The 26949-nt window shown below is 39.6% G+C and overlaps 1 protein-coding gene across 1 annotated transcript in view; it reads right to left on the bottom strand.

The window, feature by feature from the left end:
- The window catches only part of RERE (arginine-glutamic acid dipeptide repeats), a gene marked incomplete at its 3' end in the record, with an annotated part of 176956 nt that overhangs the window by 104142 nt on the left and 45865 nt on the right, over positions 1-26949 (bottom strand). The window contains exons 3-5 of the mRNA XM_082009482.1: positions 19469-19574; positions 17906-18002; positions 14198-14302 (exon numbers count right to left, since the gene is read on the bottom strand). Coding sequence (XP_081865608.1) covers positions 14198-14302; positions 17906-18002; positions 19469-19574 — 308 coding nt within the window. The remainder of the gene's footprint in view (positions 1-14197; positions 14303-17905; positions 18003-19468; positions 19575-26949) is intronic.

Genomic DNA, 26949 nt, shown 5'->3' with positions numbered 1-26949 from the left:
ACCCGCGTGGAGTTAGCTGGGGAAACCACATGGGGCTATCCAGTCAGGATTCCTCACACCAAAACGAAGTGTCGAGAGAAATATTTCTGTATGCCTTTTCGTCCCTCTTTTAGCATTTCCTGATTATATTCACACCCTAAAGGTACTCCGTCCCCCTGCCCCAAAAGGTAAGGGCTGGCCTGAGTTAAGCTGCTGCGCAGGAAGCTCCTTCAGACCGCACTACATCACGCTTTCTTTAAAAAAGGGCACAAAGCTGATCGCTCTGCAAGGGCACGCAATCTGTTAAATGATTTTTACTGTTTCCACATCCCCAGGAACGGGTTTGCAAATGGAAAGAAAATCCTTGCTACGGAAACTAAAATGCACTGTAGATTTTTAAGCTAAATTACGTTGGTGGAGAGCAATTACAATAAGAACGGCACGGCACGCTGTTTATTCTATGGGCAAGAGAAAGAGAGGACCCAACACTGCATATGAAATCCGACACAAAAGAAACCCATGTAACAAAGCAGTATCCATAGCAACAACAACTTAATATTTCAGTCCTCTTCAGCTGCAGTGGATTAAATATAATGACAAGATGTTCCCTTTGAAAAGTAACCTGTTGCCATGACAACGTTGTATTCTGCAAAGTAAACAGGAGCTGGTCAGAAAGGAGGTGGAAGCCCGCGACTGAATATCAACAAGGCAAGAAGCTTCTGTAGCAGAGCGGGGCAAAACAAGCACGCTCTAATCCGAGAGGCTTGTTCCAAACCGTTCGGAGAGAAGAGAGGGGATGTTCAGTTCAATAAAGCTTTGTCCTTTCAATTCTAAAGCAACAGGGGAGGTTGGAGGTTCAAGGCCAAAAGCAGCCCCAGTGAGAGAAAACAGTTCAGAGGTGAGGACGAGAAAGGAATAGGAGACTGCACAGGGTGGCGCAGAGCTTTAATTTATCAGCTTTAGAAAGAGGGAAAGAGGAAGGCAGGCTGGCAACAACAGCTCCTGCATGACTTCCAACACAGAAACAAGTTTAACCCTCTCTGTTTATCATCCACCTCCTTGTCTACACTGTAGACCAGACTCATACCCGTTACACCAAAGCTAACACAACCGGCAGCCTTTGTCCATGAAAGTAACACAGCATTGCGATGCCATTAAGGACTGAACCGTGGCAACCAAAGAACTGCCACAAGACAGAATCTGAGCTGCAATGAAGTACACCAGATCCGTTTTTGAGGATAACTTGGGCTCAGGACTTACAACACCAACTGCTATTAGGTTACTGCCAGAGCCATACAGGATTCAAGGCTGGAAGCTCGCAGCAAAACCCTCCAGAGTTCGGTGGCAAAAGGCATTTGCAAATTTCTGCGTAGCACTTCTCTGTACTGTCCTATCTCCACCTTATCCTTGTCATGAATCCAAGCCAGTTCTTTAGCCAGCACACTTAGTGAAGAACTCTGCTAGGAAGCCAGGCTTCTGAAAGACACTACACCCACTGTACACATAACACGGACCTTCAAGGTCAGGGATTGCGCGTACAAGGTGCGACCTTAGAAACTGTGATACTGCTTCTTTTATGTTTTCCTTTCCACTACCAAAGTCCAGCGAGAAACGTGCTATGCAGTAACTGCGTATTATACTGACTTACATGCCTGAGACGGGGGGTGAGGGAGGTGGTACTACTGCAGGATGACACTCAACCCCCTATGTTCATCAACTCATTTCACCCAGCAACAGACATGGTTTAATCTTGCTCTGCTGTGGTCGCCACACACTGTGCTCTCCACCACATACTGCACTTCCACTGGCCTTCTGAAAAAAAATGCTACTAGCCAGCAACAGCTCAGAAAACATGAAAATAACTTAATGCCACCATTAAGGTTTAAAAAAAAAAAAACCACAAACCAAAAACCACCACACGCACCACCAAAAAACCCACCACAATCCAAATGCCACATATAGGACAGCATTCTGTGTTACCCTTTTAATCACTTTTAGTGTAATCACTCCCGATTCTGTGTATTGAGGTAATCTGCAACTAAACCAGGTGGACGATTCAAGAGAAAAAGGTTTTTAAATCAGCCAAATCACTCAGCCACAGACTCTGAGAGCCAAGACCTCTCAGTCTTTCCGATTCTCTTCAGAGCTCTCCAAAAAGCGTTTTCAAAACCAACTTGCTAAAAACCACTTTGTACTGCAACGTACGCATATGTCTAAGGCAAACTTCATAGTGCAAAAGAAGATTCAACAATTAAGCTAGAAGCACTATCAGCCCAAGTACCTCTCACCATCCTGGAGAACAGCCTGAAGGAGGGGACAGGGCTCTCAAGTTGAGACCAGAAGGGGTACCAGAATGGGGATGCCTTCAGCCATCGCAGTGTGAGGACAGATAGTTAGCTAAGGAAGTATGCAAAAACAGTTGGAAGAGGTCATTATTTTTATATGACGAAAGATTAAGACAGACACAGCTTAAAGCTCGGATATGCAGGGGTTTGGGAGGTGTGGTTTTGTTTTTAATAAGCAATAACAAGCTATAGCACTAAACAATCTTATGAGATTGGGGTTTATTTACGAAGACGAAGTCATTTAAGAAAATCAATGACTTGCTAAATAAAACCAAAACCAGATTAGAGAGATATATATTAGAGGCAGAATAAATTATAAATTGCAGTCATATACTTTAACATCGATGTAGCCAAACAGTCATTATTATTGGCAAGATAATCAGTCAAATAAATTGAAAGCATGATACAGTAAGGCAATTCCTAGATATTTGTGATTTCTATAATTAATATAAAACTGAGGTAGTTAGGAAAGAGAAAGTCTGAAGAAAAGGCTTTTTAAAAAATCCTTTTATGTGAAAGGTCCAATAGCCAAGATGAAAACAACTCTTCTTCAGAGGCAGTTCTAAAAACATCTGGCAAGGATCATTTTGTTCCATCTCCACAGGGACAAAACCAGAGAGAACAAAATTCCTCCGCTCCAACTTCAGCTGGTTAAAAATTAGTTTATCAGGGCCTGAAAAGGACTGGCATTACATTCGAGAGATCCATTTGGTAGGACATTCTGTTTCATTTTATTCTGTGCATCCATAAAACAAAATTCAGAACTTCCCTTGCCATGCTCCTCCCTCATCCAATGCTATGCAGGCTCTGTCTGAAAAAAATCTTAACTATTAAAAAAAAAAGCTTTAAATACATTTGCTCCTCTGCAGCACTAAATAAGTCATCAGATTTCACCACAGTGATGCAAAGTGGACTGCCCACAAACACAATAAGCTTCTGTCATACATCACTGCTGTATTCTCACTTTCTCCAGGCATCTGCTTACGTCACTGTTGGGAAACAGGATACTGAGCCAAGTGGATCCTCAATTTGACCCAAGACCACCATTCTTATGCATGTTATGTACCCACATTACACAGTTCAAAATACAAAAAGGGACAATCAGGTTCAGACCACTCAACCTTTAACCAAAAAACCCCCACAACTGCCACAAACCTGTGAGTTAGGTGCCTATGAATAACAGAATTGGCTCCTCCACCCCCTCTAAAAAAAAAAAAAGCAGTTCTTGCTTACAGTCAATGAGTTAGTCACATCGTTTTGTTTTCATTATATGGGGACCTATATAAATTTATAAATTAAACAATGGCTTGTTAGGTTTTCCCAACAATTATCTTCAACATACATTTTTTTTCTTAAAAGTTACCCAGTTTCATGTGTCCAGCGTGCACTTGTGCCTTAAACCTTTTTTTTTTTTTAAGCAAGATTTCAAAATCCCTTTTCTAAAAATATCTTAATGCTCAGAAAATATTCTTGCTAATGGTCAACCCCCAGTAAGTTTAAGTTTTGTTTAAAGCCTGTTGTAACAGTGTGTTGTAACTAAAAAAAAAAGCAGGAGCAATTTTGTGTTCCGAGTGAAAAAAATAAAACCTGTATTTCAGGCAAATGAACTTATATGGGAACGTTTTTAGTGATTGCTCAATCTAAAGCAGGAATGAGTAAACATGTACTAACATCTGTATCTTTAGTACAAGCCCAAACCTGCTGACTGATTGCAGAGTCAGAACATAAAGGAAGCGGAGGACCCAGTGGTTTGCACCGATGCTGCTGCTGGGAGAAGGAAGTAGTTTGAGTTTTGCAGAAGTTTGAGTCAGACAGAGAAAGGTTTTTCAATGTAACATTATTTTTCATCAGGTTTATATATGAGAAAAAAAGATTATACAGTTCTCAGAAGTATCTTCCCCTTCCCAAAAGGTAAGATGGAAATGATCATAATACAGCCATGCTGAGCCATAAGTTACTGCAAGGAAACAAGCATTCTCTCCACATAGAAGTTACCTGTGTGGGTAATATTTTGCTTGTAGTTTTCATTGATCACCTCTCTAATATTTCCCAGAGCAAATATTCATTATCGAAACAGACTGTACGATGCATCAGCACCATTTCTTCAGCACAATCACAGTTTATATGCAGGACAGTGGAACCAGGCAGCAACCTAGCAGTTAATTTTTTCCATAAAGCTTCATCAAGGTTATAGATGCAATGATCTACCACTCAGTCGCTTAGTTTGCTTGACAACACAAATCTGCAGCTTCCTTGAACAGCGGATACATGGAGAAGCAACAGCACGTGTTAAAGGTGGTTAAGCATGAAAAACATGAAGCATAAAACCAGCTTGGAGGTACCCCTAGTTCTGCCATACACCTGGAAATACAAAGCTCTAATTAAAACAAATTACAGCCTAAAGAACTGGAAGGAAGGGGGAAGAGGTAATCTTACTGATCCAAGTCTTGAAAAAAGCTAGAGTGAAGCCCAAACAAAGGGAAGTAAGACTATCAAGTGCTTGGCCATTATTTCTTCATCCACAGGGCAAAACAAGCACTTCCCGTAATATATTTGTAACTTCCAACAGTTGTTTGGAGTCAAACTGTAACTCACTAGACCACCTACCAACAGCCTCTGAACTGGAGGGAATCTTCTGGGCATCCAGCCAGATTATAACTTCACCATTAGTAGTAACTGCGCAAGAACACTCCGCAGCCTGATCAAGGAGGGAGGGTCTTTTCAGCGCACTAAAGATCTTGCCAGTACCACAGATAACTTACAGCAGACAGCCTTACTTCTACTACCAAGGGGTTTTTTTGGTCGTGGGTTGGGTTTTGGTGGGGTTTTTTTGGGGGTGGGGGTGGTTTGGGTTTTTTGTTTGGTGTTTTTTGGGGGTTTTTTTTTGGCAGGGAGGATGTTGGTTTTCAATTTGTGTTGCTGCTTTTTTAAAACCGAAGTGTGACAGTCTTGAACACCTATACACAAACCTAAGGAACTGCTTTTGTTAAACTGCCTGACCAATCCCACAACCGGCAATACAGGTGAGAGACACTTGTGTTGAAGCATGCGAAAGGAAAAACTGACATCTCAAAAATGCTCAAAGTCTGCTGTGAGGGGAATACTGCCATAGGGGATAGAAATATCTATACATTTGCTAGGAGCAGGAACCATCTGATTCTACACCAGCATAGCACAGACACCAGAAGCGTCCTTCAAGGGGGAGTTCTGGAAGCCAATACAACCATCATCACATCCACAAGTTCTCATGTGCAAGTGATTAAGTGAAGAATGCCTTATTTGGCATATTATTCCAGCAGTATTTGTTTTGCCGACTGTAATACTTTTGTTTGACAATCAGATTTCGTTTTGTTACAGCCCTAGAGATGTTTTCATTTTCTTCCACTTGTGCTATTGTAAGTTACCCTTATAGTTTTTGAAAATAAGCATGACCAAATTTTCATTTTAAGTTTAGAAGTGGCATTTTTTAAAAATCTTTTTTAAATGTATGCACAAATTATCACTGAAAAACAGCACAAAGCAGACTGCTTTGTACCCTCCCCATCCCTTAATGCATTCTCTTCTGCTTATAAGTTAACATTTAAAACAAATTAAGGACACAACGTGTCATATACCTGTACTCCTGCAGAGCAGTGTTATATTCCTGTACATATTCAAGTAGCTCCTTTATTAGGAATAAGGGTGTTCCTAAAGCCTAGGCCTCGGAGACAAGCCTTTCAACTACGAGGCGATTCAGACGGACCTAAGTTCAAGGGAATTGTGCTCTATAATCATTGGCATGACTGCTTCAGCCAATGGCAAAAATGACCAGTGACCCACACTACGTAGGTGTTCAATTTTTATGCTCTATAGGTATAAAAGGAAAGGGAAAAGGCAATGACACTTCAGATAGCGCCACGTCCATACCTGTGTGCTAACATGGGCAAAATTATGCAGTCTTACTCATCATCCATTCCTCAGCCTCTGACAAGAGAAGGAAGGTAGCCCCAGTAACGCACGCCGCACAGGTGAAGGTCTATGTGTGCAAGCCTAGAAGTCAGCCTTCTGCTATAAAGTTCCAGAGATTTCACTGTGAGCAGCACAAAGCATCCCACCACTTTCAAACTCAACACGCTCCGGTAACTCACAAACAAGTTACTCTGATTGAAGAACTTCCCCTCAGGAACAGACCCCACGGTGCCAAGATCAGTTCTGCGAGCCCGTGGGCTAGGCGGAGGGCCACGGCAGAACAGCGCCCAGTTTTGCACAGCTTCAGACACTATAGTGAGGGAGAACACACCGCGGAATCAAGCGTACTCCCATTCAACACATCCAAGTCCTCTCAAACCCATTTATACGTAGCAGTGACAAGTCACTGATGGCTGGCCCACAGGGACCTCAAAGCCTGCTGCAACCATACCATGATTACACAAAACCGTAGAGCCCAAGTCCGCTATTTTATTCAGATCAGACTAAAAATTTCAGTGTTTTGCAAGCCTGATAAATCCGATGTGGGTATTTCTTACACAGCTGTCACGTGACAAGCTTCTCAATGCCTAAGACGCTATTACTGCATTTTAGATGCGTGTTATTCGCATGTGACTGACAACCAAGCAGAACCACGCAGGCTACTTTTTTTTCTCCTTAATACTTGAAGAAGCATCAGCACAATCGCTGCCCCTCGATCCAAACGAGAGCCACCCATCCTCAGAACCACCAGTGGCTGGTGATCCACGACCCTCCCCGTAACATCAGCTAAAAAGTCTGCTGCAGGCCCAAACGTTTCCTAACAGCCCCTTCAGTAACGCTGCATCCTGCAGAGTGCCTCTGCAGCTCCCTACCGACCTGCCATAAGGTTGGCACGCAGACAGCACAACCGAAATTAAAACTGCACCACGAGGGGAAAAAAAAATAAGCCCACACAGCTTCAACGTTTTGCTACATGCACCCCGTAGCCAACAGATTCCCTGCTCAGTGCCCTCATGCACCGTACGAACAGCTGCGCAGCAAAGCTGATGTGATTACAAGGTTCTGAGGAACATGCAATAGTAATGAAATGATTTCATAAACATTTCAGAAGTCACAAATAACAGCAAAAATCATCATTGTTTAGGGGAGGCCAGAGTGATGTAGCCTACCTGCAGGGGCTGAATGGATCATCCATGACTATGACAGGCGCTTGTGGGTTTAGATGTATTCCTGAACCCTCTACTTAACAGCTAAAACTCTGCCTTTTCCACTCTACCAACTCAAAATGGAGGCACATGCAGTCTGAGAGACCTCAGAGAGCTTTCACTGAGCTTGTGCTATGACCTAAGCCTGCACGCAGAACGCAGAAACTTCGCCCTCGGACTGACGGGACTGAGCATGTGCTGTGACCCTCCCTCATCCACACAGTGTCTCACAACGCAATCAATCTCAACCCGGCTGTTTCCGTAAATAAAGCGCTCGGAACAGACTCCGCAGCTCCTGCATACCAAGCTAGTGTGCAGGGAAGTGGGGCCTTCGTGAGGGGATCTGGTACAGCCAACGCTGGAGAGCAGAGCAATTCAACGCCCGGCGATCCGTCTTCCAGCACCGTTTGTATCTTCTCCGAGGGAAGTAAACATTGATTTTAAAAAGGCTTCTAAAAGCTTTTTTCCCTAGTTTGGGACTAGCTTTTTTAAAAAGCACATTGATTAAAAAGCTTAGAGGTTTTCACAGGTACAAGCGACAGACGATTCACATTTTAATATACAATTTAGCTGTTAGGAAACGAAGCAGCAAGCCGATTCACAAAATACTTTTATTCTACCTGTCAATAATGCAATATAGGAGAACATTTAAAGAATATGAATTCTCAGCAACAATGCCATTGCCATTTACAAGCACGTGTGAGCAGAAGGAGAACCCAAGAGGAGCCAGACTTGACTCGCTGTTTGAACTTCCTTCAACACCCTCGATTTTTGGCATTCCTGTTTATTAATGTAATTTTCAAAAAAAATTCTTAGCTACCAATTATTGCCCATTAAGGTAACATCCCTTTCCCCTACAGCATAAAATGCTTTAATTAGTATACCTGCCTCCATTTTAGAGCACCCGAGATGCCTGAATTTACTGTGAGGCTAGAAAAGCATAAAGAGTTTCCCAAATTTTGAATTTTAAGACAGAAACAAACTAAGCAAAACAGATCAGGCCACAGAATAATCCCAAATTTTCTCTCTTACAATAATCCAGTGAGGAAAATTTATAACAACATCGGTGGATACACCTTTCTTGTTGCCTATATTATGTTACCTCCCACCCCCTTCTTGGAAACCTTCACCAACATGGTCTGGCTCCTTCAGTGAACCTACAATAATAATTCAAAAGCTCAGTAACTTTAACATGTCAGCTACCATGGCTCTGCAAAAACTACCTGATGCCACCAAAGCTCATTCATACTCTGAAGGAGCCAGTCCCTAAGGTACAGGACAGAGGGGCTTGGCTCATCACACTTGTTAAAAAAAAATCAAAACAAAACACAACCAACCATGATAAAAGTTCCTATTTTTTTTTTAATTACTAAGCTATACTAGGCTATGTATTTAAAACTTCCAGAAACACAATGAAGTTTTCTAAACTGCTTCAAAAAAAGACAAAGCCCCTGTAACATTCTATCAGCTCAATTCTGTTACAAAATTATTACAGGAAGCAACACATTCTGAACAAGACTGTCTGACCAAATTTTCACAGACCACAAACCAGAAAAAGATAACTACTCCAAATATGTTGCACAGTCTTTACCAGCTGACTAATTTAAGAAAAACACTCACAAGGCCACATGTATATAGTCCTCATTTCAACTACAGCTGAAATGTATTTCTGGATTTTTTTGTTGCTCTTGTTCCAAATCAGGCTTCTTCCCCTCAAGTTCTCAAAATGAACTCGAGAAAAAGTTCTCTGCTTTTATGCTACCCTCCAGTTCAGAGATAAATTGAGATACAGACACAGAGAAAGAATGTATTCCAAGTGATACTAGTAAGTGTGGTATCAGCTAGAAAGAACAACCCAAGGAAGTTATACATCCATTCGTCTGAATACAGTTTATTGGAGGGTTTTTCATCTGTTTGCTTAAAAGGAATCAAATGCAAAGCATTTCAATACATGACAATACCTAGTGACATGAAGTGAGGGTGCTCAGCATCTTCCGTAATTCTTTCCCGGCAATATTAGACAAGAGTGATACAACACAACTTTGCCGTAATTTAGCAAGACATACAGAAGCCATCTGTTTCACATCACATGGGCATACCACACAAACAGTCCCCAATTTCCCCCATCAGGAAGATTCCTGGTTGTATTTAAAACTGCTAAACCGATTTTAAAAAAAAGAAAATTTGGCTTACGATACACCGTAGGAATTGTCTTATTTAAACCAAGTACACCACAAACTGTCATGGTGTTCTACCAAGTGTAAACATAACAACTCCTCATTTTAAGGCTCTGAGACATAAGGGTGGATACATTTAAAAACCTTTGTGATCATTTCACCCTCTATCACTGCCCTCAGCACTATTATGTGCCTAGAATAAAAATATTCTGACTGCTAAAAATGCGCCAGACAAAAAGTTCAAAATAGCAAAAGAGCTCTGCAGTCTTCTTTAGGCCCTGTTCACATTTTGGTTGGAGATATTAATTTATCATTCAACTACATTTTTTTTCTAAAGAAGGCAACATTGAGAGGAAGCTTCGAAAATCCTACTTACATACAACTCCACACTGGCTTTTGACTTTGTAAGAATATACGCTATTCTTACCTGTTTCTAGACCAGTACTCCACCCAATATGCTTTCCATTGAAAGGAGGGTAAAAATAAAACACACCCAAAACACACCCCCAAAAAACCCCACACACAAAACCCAAGGTTCTTGATTCAGACTTTCAGCAGAAATCCCCTTCCAGACAACATAAAATAGGAAGCCATGAAGGACAAGACAAAGAACAAACAAGTCACCTTTAATTTCACTCTTGGGAACACCCCTCTCGGACACACCCATACTCATTTAGCTCACAACTTCACCAAATAAGAGCACTTCATAAGAAAAAGATTAAAAATAAAGAAAATGCAAATGTTGTGGAATAAAAACACGGACAAGATCCTGGTCTTCCCAAAACATCTATTCAGAACGTTCACCCATGCCTTGAATGTTTGGTGTTATTTTGTTCTACAAAGCAAAACAATAATGTGGAAGAGTAACTGTGATTCATGGCCATGAAAACTGTTTGTAGAATAATATCTGACTATTTCTAGTTCCAAGTAAAAATTCAGTATCATTTAAATACAGATGTCAGTATCAGACAAAACTTTTATTTATTTACTCCTGAGATCAAAGAATTTATTGCCTAATACATGTCAGTACACTACAAAAACAGGCCAATAACAATAATGGCATTCAGCATGCCTGCATCCTTGGATAAGATAGTTCAAAGTTGTTTCTATAAGTCCATACAGGATGTCAGAGCACAAAAAGAAGGACTGGAAGAAACTCTTGCCAGAATCAGCTACATCTGGCGCTATACTACAGCTAGGGTAAGAACTAGAGGTGTAGTAAATGAGTGGTAAGATGTGAGCTGGTGAAGAACAGTTGTTTGAGGCCAAGTGGCATGTTCAACAGCATTCCCAAGCCTTGCTGCATATTTCTTTTTAACAGGCAGAGCTGATTTCTCACTCAAATACCAAAATCAACAGCTTAACTCAAGCTGGAGCAGCTACCGATTTCCTGAAGTGGTACATCAGGTCTGTTTTTCTTTGTTCGTCAATGCTTCTTGACTACTATTCTATACACTTTGAAATGCTTCTAAACGAATTTCAGAGCATATACAATTCATCTAATATTTCGTCTTTGATAAAGCATTGGTCTCATTCAGCCATCTGGGGAACCCAAAAGTCTGAGTGGGATTCCATGTTAGTGGAATTAAGTCAGTGTCAGAGCAGTCACTTCTCTGAAGAGACATGGAATTAATTATTTTGTACTTAACATAAAATAAATTTTCTTTCTCAGCTGGCTATAAGAGCTTAGTGGATGCATTCCACACTCTTGAGAGCCAGGAACATATTTCTGGTCTACTTACTAGCTTGATTAACACTATCCAAGGCGACAACACTCAGCCTCTAGCTTTAAGATTAGCTTAGTTTTTTTTATTCCACAATCAGATTTTTCTCACTGATATGGGAATTACTGAAACATAGCATGTAATCTTTTACCAAACTCTGTAGAAAAAAACCCCAGCTTGATATATGCTGTAAAGGAAAAAGTTATCCCAAAACACATAGGTTTCCCACTTCCAGACCACAGAATGATCAACAACGTGAGCATGGTTGCTATTTCCCAAGCTAAACCGATAGTCAGCAAGCTTTCAAATAGAAATGAAAGGACAAAGCATACTTTTCTTTAGCACTGTGTGCTCCAAGAGCAAAAGGGCCTCTTGTTACACATCCACCACACCAGTGCTGTGGAAGTTTTGGGGGTCTGGGATTTTTGTGGGTTGTTTTGCTACTAGAACACAAAAAAACCCCATAGAAACAGTCAGATTCCCAACACACTCAGCTCCATTTCAGAGTCCTGGAAAAGTATATGAGCATCTTATGCAGAACACAAAACAAAAATCACTCAAACAGAAGTGTAGCTTTGTAGATGCTATCCACAGCTCAAGCTTGTTTGGGCTAAGAATGTACCCTATCATACATTTCTACAGGTAAATTGAGGAGGTCATGCTCCAGTATTCAGAACCTTATCTACAATATACTACTACTTCAAGCTACCATGAACATTTTCCATACTTTCCATGTGAAACAAAACACTACACTAGAAAAGGAGATCAAGTTCAAGATGAAGTTTTGTTTTTATCAACAAACCACCAACAGGTCAGGTCATCCTGGAACACGTGTTACAATACTTTTAATTCCAAAAGCAAAATAAATCTAGAATTAGGTATTCAAAGAAGCATGCACTGTAAAGCAGTAGCAAACACACAGGTCAAAAATAAATCAAGCAACCTAGACTCAGCTCCTTTTTCCAAACCTCCCCCCCTCCCCATTCCAAGACAAAATACAGACTTGAAGAGTTTCAATTAAAAAACCCTGGCTGCAACCAAATGGAAGAAAAACCTACATTAAGAGCTGGCTAGTCTGAGTAATTAGCTGATCACTAAGTGCTATGCTTTGTCATTTCATTGATCTTTTCAGGCTCATTTTCTAATAGCCAGAAGAATTAACAGCTACTTCTACACAAAAAGTGGGTTTACAACAGCACTGACAACTGGCATAAATGGGCTTTTGTAAGAGAAATCATCCATTAAACACAGAACTTGAACACGAATACAAATAGCTCATTTAGCATTCACACCCTCAAAACTAAAATGCATTGAAGAGAAGTGACAAAGTTAAACATAGCAGTCAAGCATGGTGCTGAATATCAGAGACCCGTACCATGACAGACTTCATAAACACCTCGCCTTGTTGGACTGGTCAAAAAAAAACCACACACAGATGATGGTACAAAAACTTTTTAACATACTGTATTTTAAAATATTAGAGGATTTCATGCCCTTTTCCCAGACCTCATCCTCATACGCTAGCAAGACTGCCTTGGGACTTACAACAACAGCACCTGCTATGAACGCAAGCTGAATCGATTAAGGGAGTTTACCTAGTCCAGTATCCCGGCTCAGACATATGGACAGTTTAAGACACTTCAGAGTAAGGTACAGGAAGCCTCGTAAATAGGCAATTGCATAATAATATGCCCACACAGGGATTTCCTTCCTAACTGCAAGCAGTTAGTGATTGGCTATGCCCTGAAGCACAAAGATTCCTATCTGCATTAAAAAGAGTAAATCTACAATGTAACGATTCAAATATTTATTATTAACATGCCTATCTAAACCCCACTTAAAATAATACTTTTCTCAACAGAATCTCTAGAAATCAAGGTCCACAAGCTAATTACATTTTCTGCATTAAAAGAATGAGTACAACTTTCAGTCGGCACAGACCTTGCCGAGCCCTGCTAAGCATTATTAATCTTTTAGTCAAGAGTTCATAGAAATACACCCCTAGACAGCAAAGTCTTTAAGGCTGGTATTTGTAAGGCATTCTCTGTGTTTACAGAACTACATAATTTACAGAATAAGTGTTAGGGTTTGGACCTGAAAAATAATGAAGGTACAGTCTAGTATGATTTTTGCTTTCCAAACAGAACTGATAAAGAGTGGTTGGATAACTACCAGGCAGATTGAAAGACCTGTGAAATGAAACAGCAAGCTGAACATGCCTTCTTCAAACATGTATTAATGCCCAAAAAAAGTGCCTTCTGTACCTCTAATTTGCTTTAGGCCAGCAAACCATAAACTAGGAATTATTGATATGGTACCCTATGTGAGTATTTACACATGAAAGCATGAATTTCCACACGTAAAAACTTTCAATTTTATTTCTTAAAAGTGTGTAAATTTTGACATTGCTTACTAGAAAACATGAATGTGTTTTTAGAAGTATCTAGAAAACATGAATGTGTTTTTAGAAGTATTTTCGGGGCTGGGCATTTAGTCTATGATACAGCTACGAGCTCCTGCTAATGTTTGCAACCTTTAAAAAAATTTCACAGTTCTAAAAACCTGTTTTGAAGCAGTACGTTATTTATCCAGAAATGCAACAGGATGTCATGACTCGCTGCACAATTTTGTCAACTGTTCATTTTTCTCCTATACATACACTCAGCAGCAAGAGATAGCTTCTCCCTCTCATTCCCTCGCACCCCCGTCTTCCTACCAGCATCATACGTGATTTTAACTTTTCTTCCCTTGAATACTTTTCCTGTTCCTACAGGCTCAGATTAGTGGTAAAGCTTGCCGTTAAAAGTCACTTCACTTACCTTGTCTCTGGATTATAGCCCAGTATGTAGAAAAATGAATCCACTCGGGCTTTAAACTCTCTAGCAGCAAATATGTCAGAGAAATGGGAGATATTACACTTCCCTCTGAAAGAAAGAGGGAAAACCGTATTAGAATTCTACCTCGAATAACAGCAATTGTAATTAAGTGCCACTGCAATCTGTGTGTAAGCCACAAGACATCCTTGTGTTCTCATCGATGTCTAAAACTTCATAAATAGAAGCCTGTTGTAACAAATAACCATGCAGATTCTTCCCATGGTGGAAAGGGAAGAAAATTCAGTTGCGATGTCTCAGATGGTGTTCTACAAGCATTCGTTATCTCATCCAGACAGCACATAGTCCTGAGGAGCCACAATTTATCAGACAACTGAACAATATCCACCTTAGAAAGACAATCCTGAAAATGTCTTATTTTCAAAGTTTTTACAGTCCTATTACACTTATGTCCTTAAGGAAGCTTAAAAAATTCTACTATTCATATTATTTCAGAAATTAGCTTTTTATTTAGAAAGTTAAATAAAACTTCACTGTAATAACAGTTCCAAAAAAGGCAAAGCTATGCTGTTTTCAGCAAGACTGCAATCCTAACAATGCACATTCCAGACACACAAGTTTCTTCCTTCTACTCTCACACGAGTGTAAAACACAAATACTTTTTTTTTTTTTAGAAAAAGAGAAAAGAGGATATTAGGTTTCTACAACAGATTGTTAATAACTTTTTAAATATAGTTTGTTTATGAAGTAATTCTCCTTAAGGATAAGCATGAAGACCAGCTGTAAGAAGTTGCATCTCATTTCTTCAAGAGTTTGTTGGACTGTTAATGTTCGACAGCTGCTCGTGTTTTGCCATTCAGTGCATTGCAGTTTACTGCCACCAAGTAAATCAGATCAGAAGCAGGCAGAGACAAACAGGCACAGGCAAAGGAGTAGTGCTTTTTATCTAAACCCGATTCAGTGCAATAAAGCACAAGATTTTGCTCTTTTTCAGTATGTCAGGCTTTCTAGTATACATACAGATAGCATCTCTTTTCACTTGTATGTACTGAATAGTATTTGCCATTATAAATAAGCTGCTCTGGGGCTTATTTAACATTGTAAAAAGGTTTGCCTGTCTTGGTTAAAATTGAATGAAAAGTGCTACTGCCACCAGTACACAAAGATGAACAATTATTTTGCTTGTAGTAATACTGGACATGTTTGCCTAGTCTTCTCAGCAGAGCTTAGAAGCACTGCATACTTTAAAAACTGCACTAGAAAGTTGAAACGCTAAGCTTGCTTCCCTTCCTACCGTTTTCATGGTAAAGCACTTCAAAGAACTTCCCAATCAACAGCCACTAAGAACTTTGCCTTGGAACATGAGCTCTCCGATACACAACATCAACTACTACAGGTGAGGAAAAAAAACACGCCAGAAGGATGAATAAAGTTGCCGACTGTTTTAAGACAAAATCGATACAGCTATCCTGTGAGCTGAGGCTGCATAATGGCCCTTAGGATCGCCTAATTTTCAGTCAGTTGCCCTTCTGGCAAAGGACGAAGCGATGCTGGATTTTGCACAGGTCACATCAGGTTGTGATGGAACATTAACAAGGTCTATAATTGAGATGTTGCACAGAAATACTGAAAGACAAACTTGTTCACCAATATTTATTTTATCCTTGGTGGCTGATACTGGTTTCCTAACTTAGTCATTTAGAAAGAAAGAAAGTGAGAAAGGGTATTTGGTATTTCAGATTAAATTCATATTTTAAAAGTATTTGGGGAAAAATACTTAATTTCCTTTAAATAATTCACCTGACAGTTAATCAGTGTTTTCCAGATAAGCGTGTATTACCTATATTCATGAAAGCAGTACATCTTGTCTATAGCATTTCAGACAAGTAGTACTACATATTACCACAGAAATTTACCATACAGGTAAAAAGGACATAACCTTTATCTCACACTTCCAACAGGGATCTACAAGTATCCTCTAGATAAATTTTTCCACTGGTTAGAGCAGAAGATTGGTAGTTACAGTCACTGGTTTTATTTCCCAGTTTGTCATCAATTCATTGTGTGACCAGAACCATTTGTCTGCAGAGGGCAGAGAAATAATCTTGTATTATAATAAATTAGAATTCCATGTTAACCCTCCTTTCACACATCACAATACATTCTCCCTACTATATGTTCTCAAACTGTAAAAACACTACATGCAATTACCCTTATGTTTATCTTGTACACTGAAAATTACTAACATATATTAATCACAATTCACTAGGAAAAAAAGAAATCAAAAATATAATCTTTATCCTGCAAAAGTATATTATCTTAATTATCAGCACCTTTAGAAACCATCTACAAGCCTGTAAGAATTATCAAAAGTATGAACAATCCAGAACACAACAAAGCAACAGTGAAACCATATGCCAAAGAGAAACAAAAGAGTTATCTGAAAGGTGCCCATGGTATGCACCTCCGAGCAAGAAGGCAGCAGATAAAACACAAGACAGGTCGAGGAAGTGATCAGTTTGGTCTTTCGGCAGCCTCCACTCTTTTTGGAAGGGGAGAAGAAAAGGTTATTTTTCAAGTTTGCTTGGTATACACATATGTTCCATTTTAATCCATCTTTTCTTTGAAGAGAGAAGCAGAAAGGATGTAGAAGAGAAGTGAAAATGCTCACAGGGAAAATTCCACACACATAGTTCAGTTTCCCTCTCTTTAAGCAGAGAGATTTCCAAGATCAGTTCCATCAAGACAGACAACCTCCTGCAGAAACCTTGTTTCTAAGCATGCTGATTTAAAATTGGAAGGTGACCTTCTGTAACTCAGAAAAAGCACTGTGGAATTTCACGATATAATACACCACTGGAATTTTCTGAGTTTATAAAAAGTCTAATACGTAAATCAAAGACTTCACCCATATAACAGAAGTTGCAGCTAGTTTGTCTTGAAGCTGGGGCTTCAGCAAAGTGACACTGAACAAAAAATGTCTCCAGATGGTTCTAGTGAAACACCATCTGAGCATTATTATCAGGGAGATTATTCAATTTGCATTTTGACAATATCCATGCATGTTTGGCATGTTGAAAATCTGCTGAAAAATAATGCCTCACTGCTTCTATTTGAAAACGTTTTCAAGTAATAGTGTGTCCTCTCAGCCTAGCCAAAGGTTAGCCACTTAAGTTAAAAACTTAGTAGGTAAAGATAGCAGCAACCTCCAGGAAAGGGCAGATAGTACAGAGTACAGGGGTCCATTACTCCTGTCTGTGCAGCTAGTTTTTAATGGGGCTCTTAGCTGAGCTGCAACAACGACAAGTGCCTCAGAGCAAAAGCCTTTAACGCAATTTAATCAGGGCAACATCCGAACAGTCACTTTACTAGGAGACGCTATTGTTAATAGTGAAATCAAACACGGAGCAGGGAAGGGTAGTATTTCTGTCGGAAGTAGCAATAACCTAAATTGGCAATGATGGGAAACAATATCTCCTGAGCAACATAGATTAACTGAGATTAAAATGAGATTGTAGAATTACAGCTCCTTTTTGAATGAGAGCAGATAACACAAGTTAATTACTGTAGGAGATGAGGAGAAAGCTGAGCAGTATGCTAATGATCCCCACGCAAACCCAGAGAAAGCAGCGTTCTCTCATTACGAGTTTTCTCATCCACCTCAGACGCTGCACCGCATCCTCTGCGACTTACCTGAGGGCAGCAGCGTGGTAAGTGTCAACATAATCTGAAATGAAGAGCTCTCGGTTCTTGATAACTGGGTCTGTAATAACAAGCTCTCGTCCAGAGTCTGCCAGAAAGCAAAAACACAAACAAGAAACCACCAACACATTAGCTGTAGTCTGAAAGGATCTACCATTGCCATTTTGCAGGTATTTTTTACAGGTCAAAATTTGAGGATGTTTCTTAGATACACACTCCTCCGGGTTAAGATGACAGACATTCAGATTGTTTACATGGCCTGCAAGGTATGGAAATAATGTGATACCCATTTTCGCACATGAATTCTCCCTTGTCATCTAGGGATGACAACACACCTTATCCACCAACCACTAGAAGTGGTCACTCCAAAGTGAAAGGAACTAAGCAAATCAATTTATCACTGGCTTTGAGTTTCTGGGTTAAGGTTTTGGTTGTTTTGCATATTTAATCTCAAATCATCAACAAAAATCTGCTTAGTGTTCTGGCTTAGAGATACATATTGATATTCATGTTCAAATACAAAAATCCTCAGTTTTAAAAAAATTGAGGACAACTTTTTCTATGACTTCCTTATAATACCTTTGAAGAACACACAAAAGTACTTCTCCACACGCACAAGAGTGACATTAAAAAAAGCAGCCATCTTATAAAAAACACTCACTTTTTGACACTGTGCCTATAAACCCATTGTTAGAAGTTTCAAATAAACTAGTAAGAGAAATGTTAGATTTGTGCAGCATTTGCTAAAAGCACACGCAAAATGTCCTTAATGCCTGCAAAACAGAGAATGTACGCTCAACTTTGTACTGTCATGCACCAAAAAGATGCTGTGTTCCATATTTCAAGCATCAACTTTTATCATCACAATTCACCTTGGAGTATCTTCAGAATTTTAACAGTTGCCTCAAGGAAATTTCCTGGTAAGAACAGAAGCAAATGTTATGTCTCCCCTAGAGGCAAGAAATAAATGACACTGGAATATGTAGCAGAGTTTCTTCTGCTTCTATTAAACCCAAGATCACGCTTGTTTTTGCAAAGAGAAAAGGGGGAAAACTCAGCTATTGAGTGCTTCGGTTACATCACTTACTGCAATATTAATCACAGTGAGTATTCATACGTGCCAGTTAACATGAATCTAAAAAAACGTAGTTCTCTTGACGCTATGGCAGAACCACAAAAAAGCAGAAGAGATTCACAATTTCCTCAGACAACTTGGTCTTCAGCCAGTTAGGTATTAGTACACTGTCCAGAAGGCCTACAAAGAATCCAGTGTTATTTTTCTTTTCTATTCTCTCTTAAGGTATTAGTATAATACAGCACAGTATTTAAACCTTACCTGAAATTAATCTGATTATAGCTATGGTTACAGGACATACACTAGTTAGAACAAACAGGGCAGGCAAGAAACACCATCATCCATCTTCTCATATATTGTTTTTATCAACAGTCCTTGCTTCATATTCCTATGAAAAAGTGTTCTTGCTTTCTGGACTGTTAAAAGTTAAAATGCAGAGTACAAGTAAAGAAGGCCTTACTCTACAGAGCCTAACTTACCATTCTCATTGTGTCTGTCCTGAACCAAATGCTGATAGACTGAATCTGGGACTTCAGACTGGCGATAGTACCATTTGACATTCATAAGGAGGTGGTCCCGTTTACTCTGAAAAAGAAGGTCTAAAGGCATTACTAAAAAGGAAATCAGACCATATCTGACACAATCTTCTGAAGTATAAAACTTATTTTCACACTGAAGAAAACCTGAGGTAAGCCCCAAAAGGGAGGAAAACATATTTCTGTGACAATGAAACAAGGGCAACGTGCTAACGACAGATTGACTTTCAAATTAGACAAAGGTGACAATAACCTACCGCATCACCATGCAGTTGTATCTCGCTAAATATCTGACCAGCAAATACTATCTAATCTACTCACCCACAGAAATCTAACGCAAGAAAAGAAGAGGCAGGAATCAGAAAAGAATTGGAATTTTTGGCCTCATGCAGCACGATCTTAGTCTGCCGATTTCAACAAACAAGAAGTTATTTCTGGCCAAACACAGAAAAAAGAATACCGATAGCAACACAATTCAACACAACCCTTCTTAACAGTTGTAACCAGGAGATACCAGGGTTTTTTTCCCCCGAGGACACATGGATTGAGACGTGGTTGTAAATGTTCTTTATTATACTTCTGCACACAAAAGAACAGCATGCCGCACTTCCACCCCAATAATTATAGTCTCTGACCGCTCATGTACCTCACAAAACCAGCAGCAAAATTTACACAAAACTATCTTCCTCAAGTGCTCCTTTTTCAGCTGAGAATCAGCTACCAGTTTGTTCCTTCTCAGAAGGAAACCGAAGCATAAACACCACTTTAAAAGAGACTTTTTAGATCAAATTATTACAGACTCTGTGCTTCAGTTTATCTTTGAAACGCTTGGTAGGCAATTCTTTCTACTGCTCCGAAACACTTGAAGAAACACAGGAAGTCCTAAAAGGAAAATTAACATTCTTTTGGAATGAGGCAACTGCAAGCACCGGTTAGTTTTTTCTGGACTACAGCTCTCTAGAGCCTTCTAAGACTGCTCTTAAAACATTTACACTTACAAGTTAAATCACAGGTTACTGGACCATAAAGTTCTTATCGTCTGTCTTGTTCACGTCAGCCTAGTTGTTACAGCGATTTCCACCCTTTCTGCGTATCAAACATCAAAATCTTTCCATTAAACGCACTTCTTGAAGGCGTTGATTAAAAACACATGTAATACCACAAAAAAACTGCTAGTGGCAGCATTGTGCCAGAAAAAAGTTGAACTAATCCACCGCTACCACACACGCTTTATGTACCAAAAGCCTCAAACATTCAAGAACATACTAAGCATACTTGTGCTGTACAGGAGAAGCCTGAACCTACTCTTTTTGTTTTTTTTAAACTAACACATTTGCAGCCAAAGACAATAAGCTTGTTTAATGCATGAAAAAAAATCGAAAGGACTGAGAGGCAACGCCGATCGCTGCGGCCTGCTGTTCGAAAAACGTGGTTGCAGACTTTGCATACGTTGTATGCACACATGGAGATTATAGCCCAACGAAAAGGAAGGGATCGGAACCGTCAGATGTTTTCATTGCCTTGGCGTCGCATACAGGCCTGTGAGTTGGCTGGTCACGATTTTATTTTTAATTAGGCCAAGACTGTAAAGGAGATGGTGATGCAATCCCTTAACTTCCCGCTCTCGGTTTCTTATTAGATCATGAAATAGCATGGAGCTTTTAGCAGCACGGGGATGAGGCCAAGGTCAACACTTATAAAGTATTCTGATACGCTTGGATAGAAGAAATTAGCGGTTGGAAGTGAGGTTTTTCCACTTGCTTGCCATAAGGGACCATCTCATTCTCTGCCCTCCCAAAAGGCCCTCCCAGTCTGTCATTCAGTCAAGGCAAAGAGAAGGCTTTGCTGATTGCTATGTCTCCTGTAAGCTTCACAGCAAACGCCCAAGTTCTGCAAGAGGCTTTAAAAAAAGGAATAGCAGGGGATTACACAAGAGCTTATTAGGACTATTCACACATTAATGTACAGCGAAGGCAGGCAAAGTATCTGCTAAGTTTTGCAGTATTTTATCACCTCATTACTCAAAAATCCCACACTTTAGGAAAGCCTAACATCAACAGTCCGGAGCTTTTTGCTAGTTAAGCATTTTAAATTTTACGGCAGGGTACTAATTTCCCATTTTGAAACTCTGTTCTCAGACTCACAGAATGCCTTAGTTGCTCCCTTCACTGCCGTTGATTCCAGCGGCTAGCAGTTACTCTGCACAGTGAAAAAGAACAATATCATTTCCTCCCCTGAAATCAGATTCACAATCAGGAAGAACAAGGGGAATGAGATTGAATTTCAGGAGGCTGGCTGAATCTAAGAAGTTTTCAGGAAAATGATGAATTGCCCTACACCACGACCTGCCAACAGGAATGGTATTGACTTCTTCAGGTTGATCATGTAGTTGCGAGGCATTGTCAGAGGGGAAGATTACAAAGAAAAAGAAATTACAGGTGTTTTCATAACACAGAAAAGTGGCTTTTCTTTCATTACACTTCAGAACAAAAATAATGTATCCTTAAAAAATACAGAGGGAAAAGATGAAGTTTGAGTTAGAACCTAAACAGATAATAAAAACAATAAATCAATCTAAATAGTGTGTACAAGCATAGATTTGAAGCCATGGCATACAGCAACCTTCTCTGCTTTTAACTTCTAAAAACTAAATTTTATGAAATAGGCATTTTACATTAATTATAAATCACAAGAAAAGATTAGCATGGCCAATGTAGAAGTCTTTAAAAACTATCACATTCATTACATATCTTTCATGAAAGCAAGCAGCACATGCTCGACAATGCTGACTGCTCTTCATCATTTGAATTGTAACGTGCCTGTCTATGGGACGACTCAATGCCTCTCTACATAAGGAACACAGCAACAAACACACCACCATTTACAACAGAGATGTGCGAGTAACTTTTTACTTTTATGTGCAAGTCTCTGGACAACGATGCAATTAAAAATATGCTGACATATTAATAAGCTGCTATTTGTGGTCTGCTGATAGCAGTTGGGTTTGGGTTGGTTTTGTTGTTTGGTTTTGGTTTGAGGGTGGTGTGTGTTTGATGTCCTTCCTAAATACATCTCTACCATGTTTGCTGCTTTATGTCCAATTAATTTAAAAGCTCCCTCTTGAGAAGTATTTTCTGTATCCACTCTCCAACATATGTGATTTTGCAGGTTTTAACCTGAAGTTGCAATCTCCCTAAAAATATAAAACGTCTGTCAGAATCTTGTTTTTCACATTTACATCCTTCATTGCACAGAAATTCCTAGACATGCTATTTTGTCAGCTAACTTTCTAAATATGTATGTCACTTACAGAGCACACTATACTCAGAGGTGTCAAGGCACCAACTTCTGTGCTAGACTATTTATTTTAGAACCATGTGCACACAAAAGAAGTGTCCCCAAGTTCATAAAGGTTTGTTTGGTTTCTTTTTCACCTCTACATATGAAAGATGCAGATAGCCACATGCCAAATTCAGACTTGCAGAAACCACAGAAATGGCAAGTCCTTTAAACTGTCTTTCTGTCAGCTCAAGAAGATTCCCTGTGCTACAAACTCCATTCTGCCCTTAAATGAAAATATCGTCTATCACTGCAGTGCTCAAAAAGTACTCATTTGGGCATTTTGTTGTTGCTGCTGTTTTGTTCTTTTGTTCCGTTTGAAAAACAGGAATCAGTTTTGGACATTCAACAAGAATTAGATGAAATCTGTAAATGGATTAAAGTATCCCAGTTCACAAGCATCTGGTCAACTTCTATTTAAAAATGAGCCTCTCCTTTAATAAAGGAAAAAAAATAATCTTGCAGATTCTCTTTAAATTTCCACAGCATTTGTGACAATTCTGAGGTGACAGTTTTCTCTTAGAGCACACTTGAAAACAGAGTTACTGCACGTTACAATTCACATCTTAAAGAGAGTCCACATTCTCTTCCCAGGGTTATGACTAACCAAATTGTGCAAATGATCACAGATGTCCTGCAGATTCTCTCCGAGGGATTTAAGTAGTATCCTTCATTACTTGTCCTATTTAGATACCATGTTAAATCACAACTAGCTTTGGAAACAATATACTAAATGCTGGAGATGACAGATGGGCACACTGGAGTCAGTGAATAGTAGCTATTTCAAAGGAACAAACAGCAAAACAGAAACAAGGAAAGGAACATCTTTCCTTTCAAATGTATTTTCAAGAACAAAACTTTTCTACCAGAAAAAAACAATCCCATGATTAATTCTAAGCTACCAAATTATTTGTATTATTTTAACAACATATTAAATATGTTAACAGCCACTCTGCTGTTCAAAATAAACATCTTGTGCACGGCAGGATAGAAGCTCTCGCTTCACAAAGCCAGTTTTCAAGTGGACATTATATTAATTTTTTTTAACACTAGAAATTTCCCCACTCCTTTGGGGCATTATTTGTCCCCCTAAAATGATTACTTCATTTCAGACAAACAGTTCTGATTATGCTCCATGACACAGTATTAGCCTGACTCCGATACGAGTGGTAGATTTGACTTGCTCCACTTGCTGTGCCTCACCCCTCCCTGGCCCGTCCCTGCCGTGTTGACTTGCTCCCCACATTTCTACTCCTACTGTAGAAATATTTTTACACTTACTCAATTTTGACATTTACTAATATTCAAAGGAGGAGGGCGGGAGAAACCTGTCATACCAGATCCCCTGGGGAAAATAAAAGCAGAGGAGGGACACAAACAAAATTATCTGGAAATCAGGAGCTAAAGAGATACAGCGAGGATCATTTTTCTTCCCACTCTGCAATAGCATATGTAATTCCCAGTTCTCAGGATATCTTTTTGTAGGCTGCCTTCTAATTAAATAAGAAACCTGATCAGCTGTTTGTAAGCCAAGAAAACCCAGCTTGGAAATACAGAGGTTATTACTACAAGTTTATGTTATTTTCGCAGCTTGATTATTTAATTCCAATACATGCATATTAACACACAATTACTTCTTGCAAACACAGAAGCATTGTCAAAAGTGAGAGCTATCGGTATTCAGCAAGAAATAAAAACGTTAAATAAGAGCACTAAATATGGCAACATGCAGTTTAATCCCCTCTGCCCCTCAAATACAACAACCCAAGGCAGCAGCCCTTTTGGTTCCTGTCCTCTTAACCCGAACCAACACAAAGACTGCAACCTTTAAACCTGTTAGTGTTCTCTAATGACTATTCCATCTACAAGAGCTTTTCTAATAGAAACATGCCTTGATGGCTTATCTCTGTGCACAAGGCAGGCCACAAAGAACCCTCGGCTTGATTGAGCGCAGTAATGGAAGGCAGGAAATGAGAAGGCTTGGTTAAGCCGCGGATAATCGATCAGTGTATTCAGTGAAGTGTGAGCTGAGCTGGGAATAAGCTGCCTGGGGTATCAAATATTGCTGTTTCCAGGGTAAAGTCCCATTTCTGTGATCTATGTAGGAGAAAGCATAGTTTATTGACAAAACAATATAGGATTTTTTTCACAATGTCTTGCTGTTGATATTTTGTGTTTGTTTACAGCAAGAATTTCTCTTGTGTCCCTTTTATTCACAAGTTCAACAAATGAACCTGCTTTTGGAATTCATGAAGTCACCTCAGCGTGCTGGAAATTAATTCAGTCCTGTGTACAAATAACTCAGATGTAAAACAAGCATCACACCATCCCCTGAATTTCAAACGTTTACACGCAGATGCATATGCACATGAACGCTCAGTACACCTTCAGGGACACGCCTGTCGTGAAGGCTATACAAGAAATGCAGTCCTCTCGCTTAGAGACACTCTGCTTTGTTGAGAATATTATTTGTCTAGATCTCTACCACAGTTTCTATGAAGTTTGAAGAAAAAAATGTTTGCAAACAACACCAAACATCATACAGTATACACAGGTTATTTGTAGACAGAGTCGCTTCCTACGTAAGGAGACGGGAAAGCATACAAGTCCCATAAACATACCTGTAAATCTCAGCCTACACACATATGCAAGTATAAAACAATCTCTTTGCCTACACCTTTAAACAATTGCAAAACGTGGCCAAAATTAGTCTTAAACTCATGACTCATTATCTGCAAGGTTGCGTTTTGTGCATTGTGGGGAGATAGCCAGATAGACAAAACCTTCGAATCCAGCTATCAAGGCTCAAGCCTTTTTAAAAACACTAGGTGATACGCTACTTATCCGCCTGTTAATTCACAGTAGCTGCCATATGTTGTCTCCTAGTGTGGGTGGTTTGGCATTATAGTTGCTAGACTGTCTTAAAAAACAAAATCTTCAGATCACCAGAACAACTGTATTATCAAAACTTGCTACACTGCCATTTTACGAACACTAGATGTTCTAGTGGGATAGCTATTACAGTCACAAGGCAAGAACTCCATAGCATGTGTGACAGACAAAGAATAATTATGGTAACTGAGAACTAGGGAAAGGTCCATCAGAAACTTCAAGAAACAGCACTAAAAGACTGCATGAACCTTAGCGAATTCAACCGTAAAGTCTGCCTCATAAGGATACAGGTTAGCACTGAATTTCATTGTGCTTCAACTAGATGCACTTCTAAGACAAAGCTTAACAAACTGAGCTATCTGAATGCATTTTTCTCTTGCCTCTCTCTGCTCCTCATAGCCCTGTCTTCCGCGCCACTTTTACAAAAATAACTAATATGGAATAAATGTTACCTAGCAGCTCTTAATTTTATTTAGTGTAATTCACAAATCTTCCCTTCCCCTCAATTTCTGCTTTCCAGATGTCCAAAACATCCTGAAATACTTAAGCCAAGATCAGCCCCAGTCACCCAAGGGCTGATACGCTATAATTCAAACAAAGATGCAACCAGTATGTAGACGCAGCTTCATCAGCAGACCTTCACAGTAAAATCAGTATGCTGGACTAGTTCTTTGTCTTCTGCAGACACCTCAACTACTCACCTACCAAAGCGGGGTAAGTGCTCGCAGATTTAGAGGTCACAATTCCATTCGGGTCTTTACCTGGGACGTGTTACTCATTAGCACTTCACTAGTCAGCCAAGTATCACTCCAGGAAAATGGCATCAATAAGGAAGAAAGCTCTGCACTCCTAACGTTACACTTTAGAGATAGGATAATCCTCTCCAACATATGGGTAACAGCTTCGTCCTCAAAGAGCTACTAACTCTCAGGTGGAATCAGATTCTGACAACAAATCCTTTGACACCTCTATTCCCTTCTTCTGCTACTATTTTCTCACCGTTTTCAAACCCATGCCCTGTAATCATTTGCTTCCAAAGGAACTGCCAAGGGGTGTGTGCCAGCAACTCCCCTTGACACAGAGAGGATGACACTGATTATGCTGAATGCCAACGACAGGATATCAAGCTATGAATTAGACATCATATTAAACAAAAAGGAAATACAAGGAACAAATGAAAATACCATTTAGGC

The sequence above is a fragment of the Phaethon aethereus genome (assembly GCF_964289735.1).
Source record: "Phaethon aethereus genome assembly, chromosome: 21".
Lineage (NCBI taxonomy): Eukaryota > Metazoa > Chordata > Aves > Phaethontiformes > Phaethontidae > Phaethon > Phaethon aethereus.
Note: the sequence above shows the minus strand (reverse complement) of the source record. Positions and strands in the feature narration are given on the sequence as shown.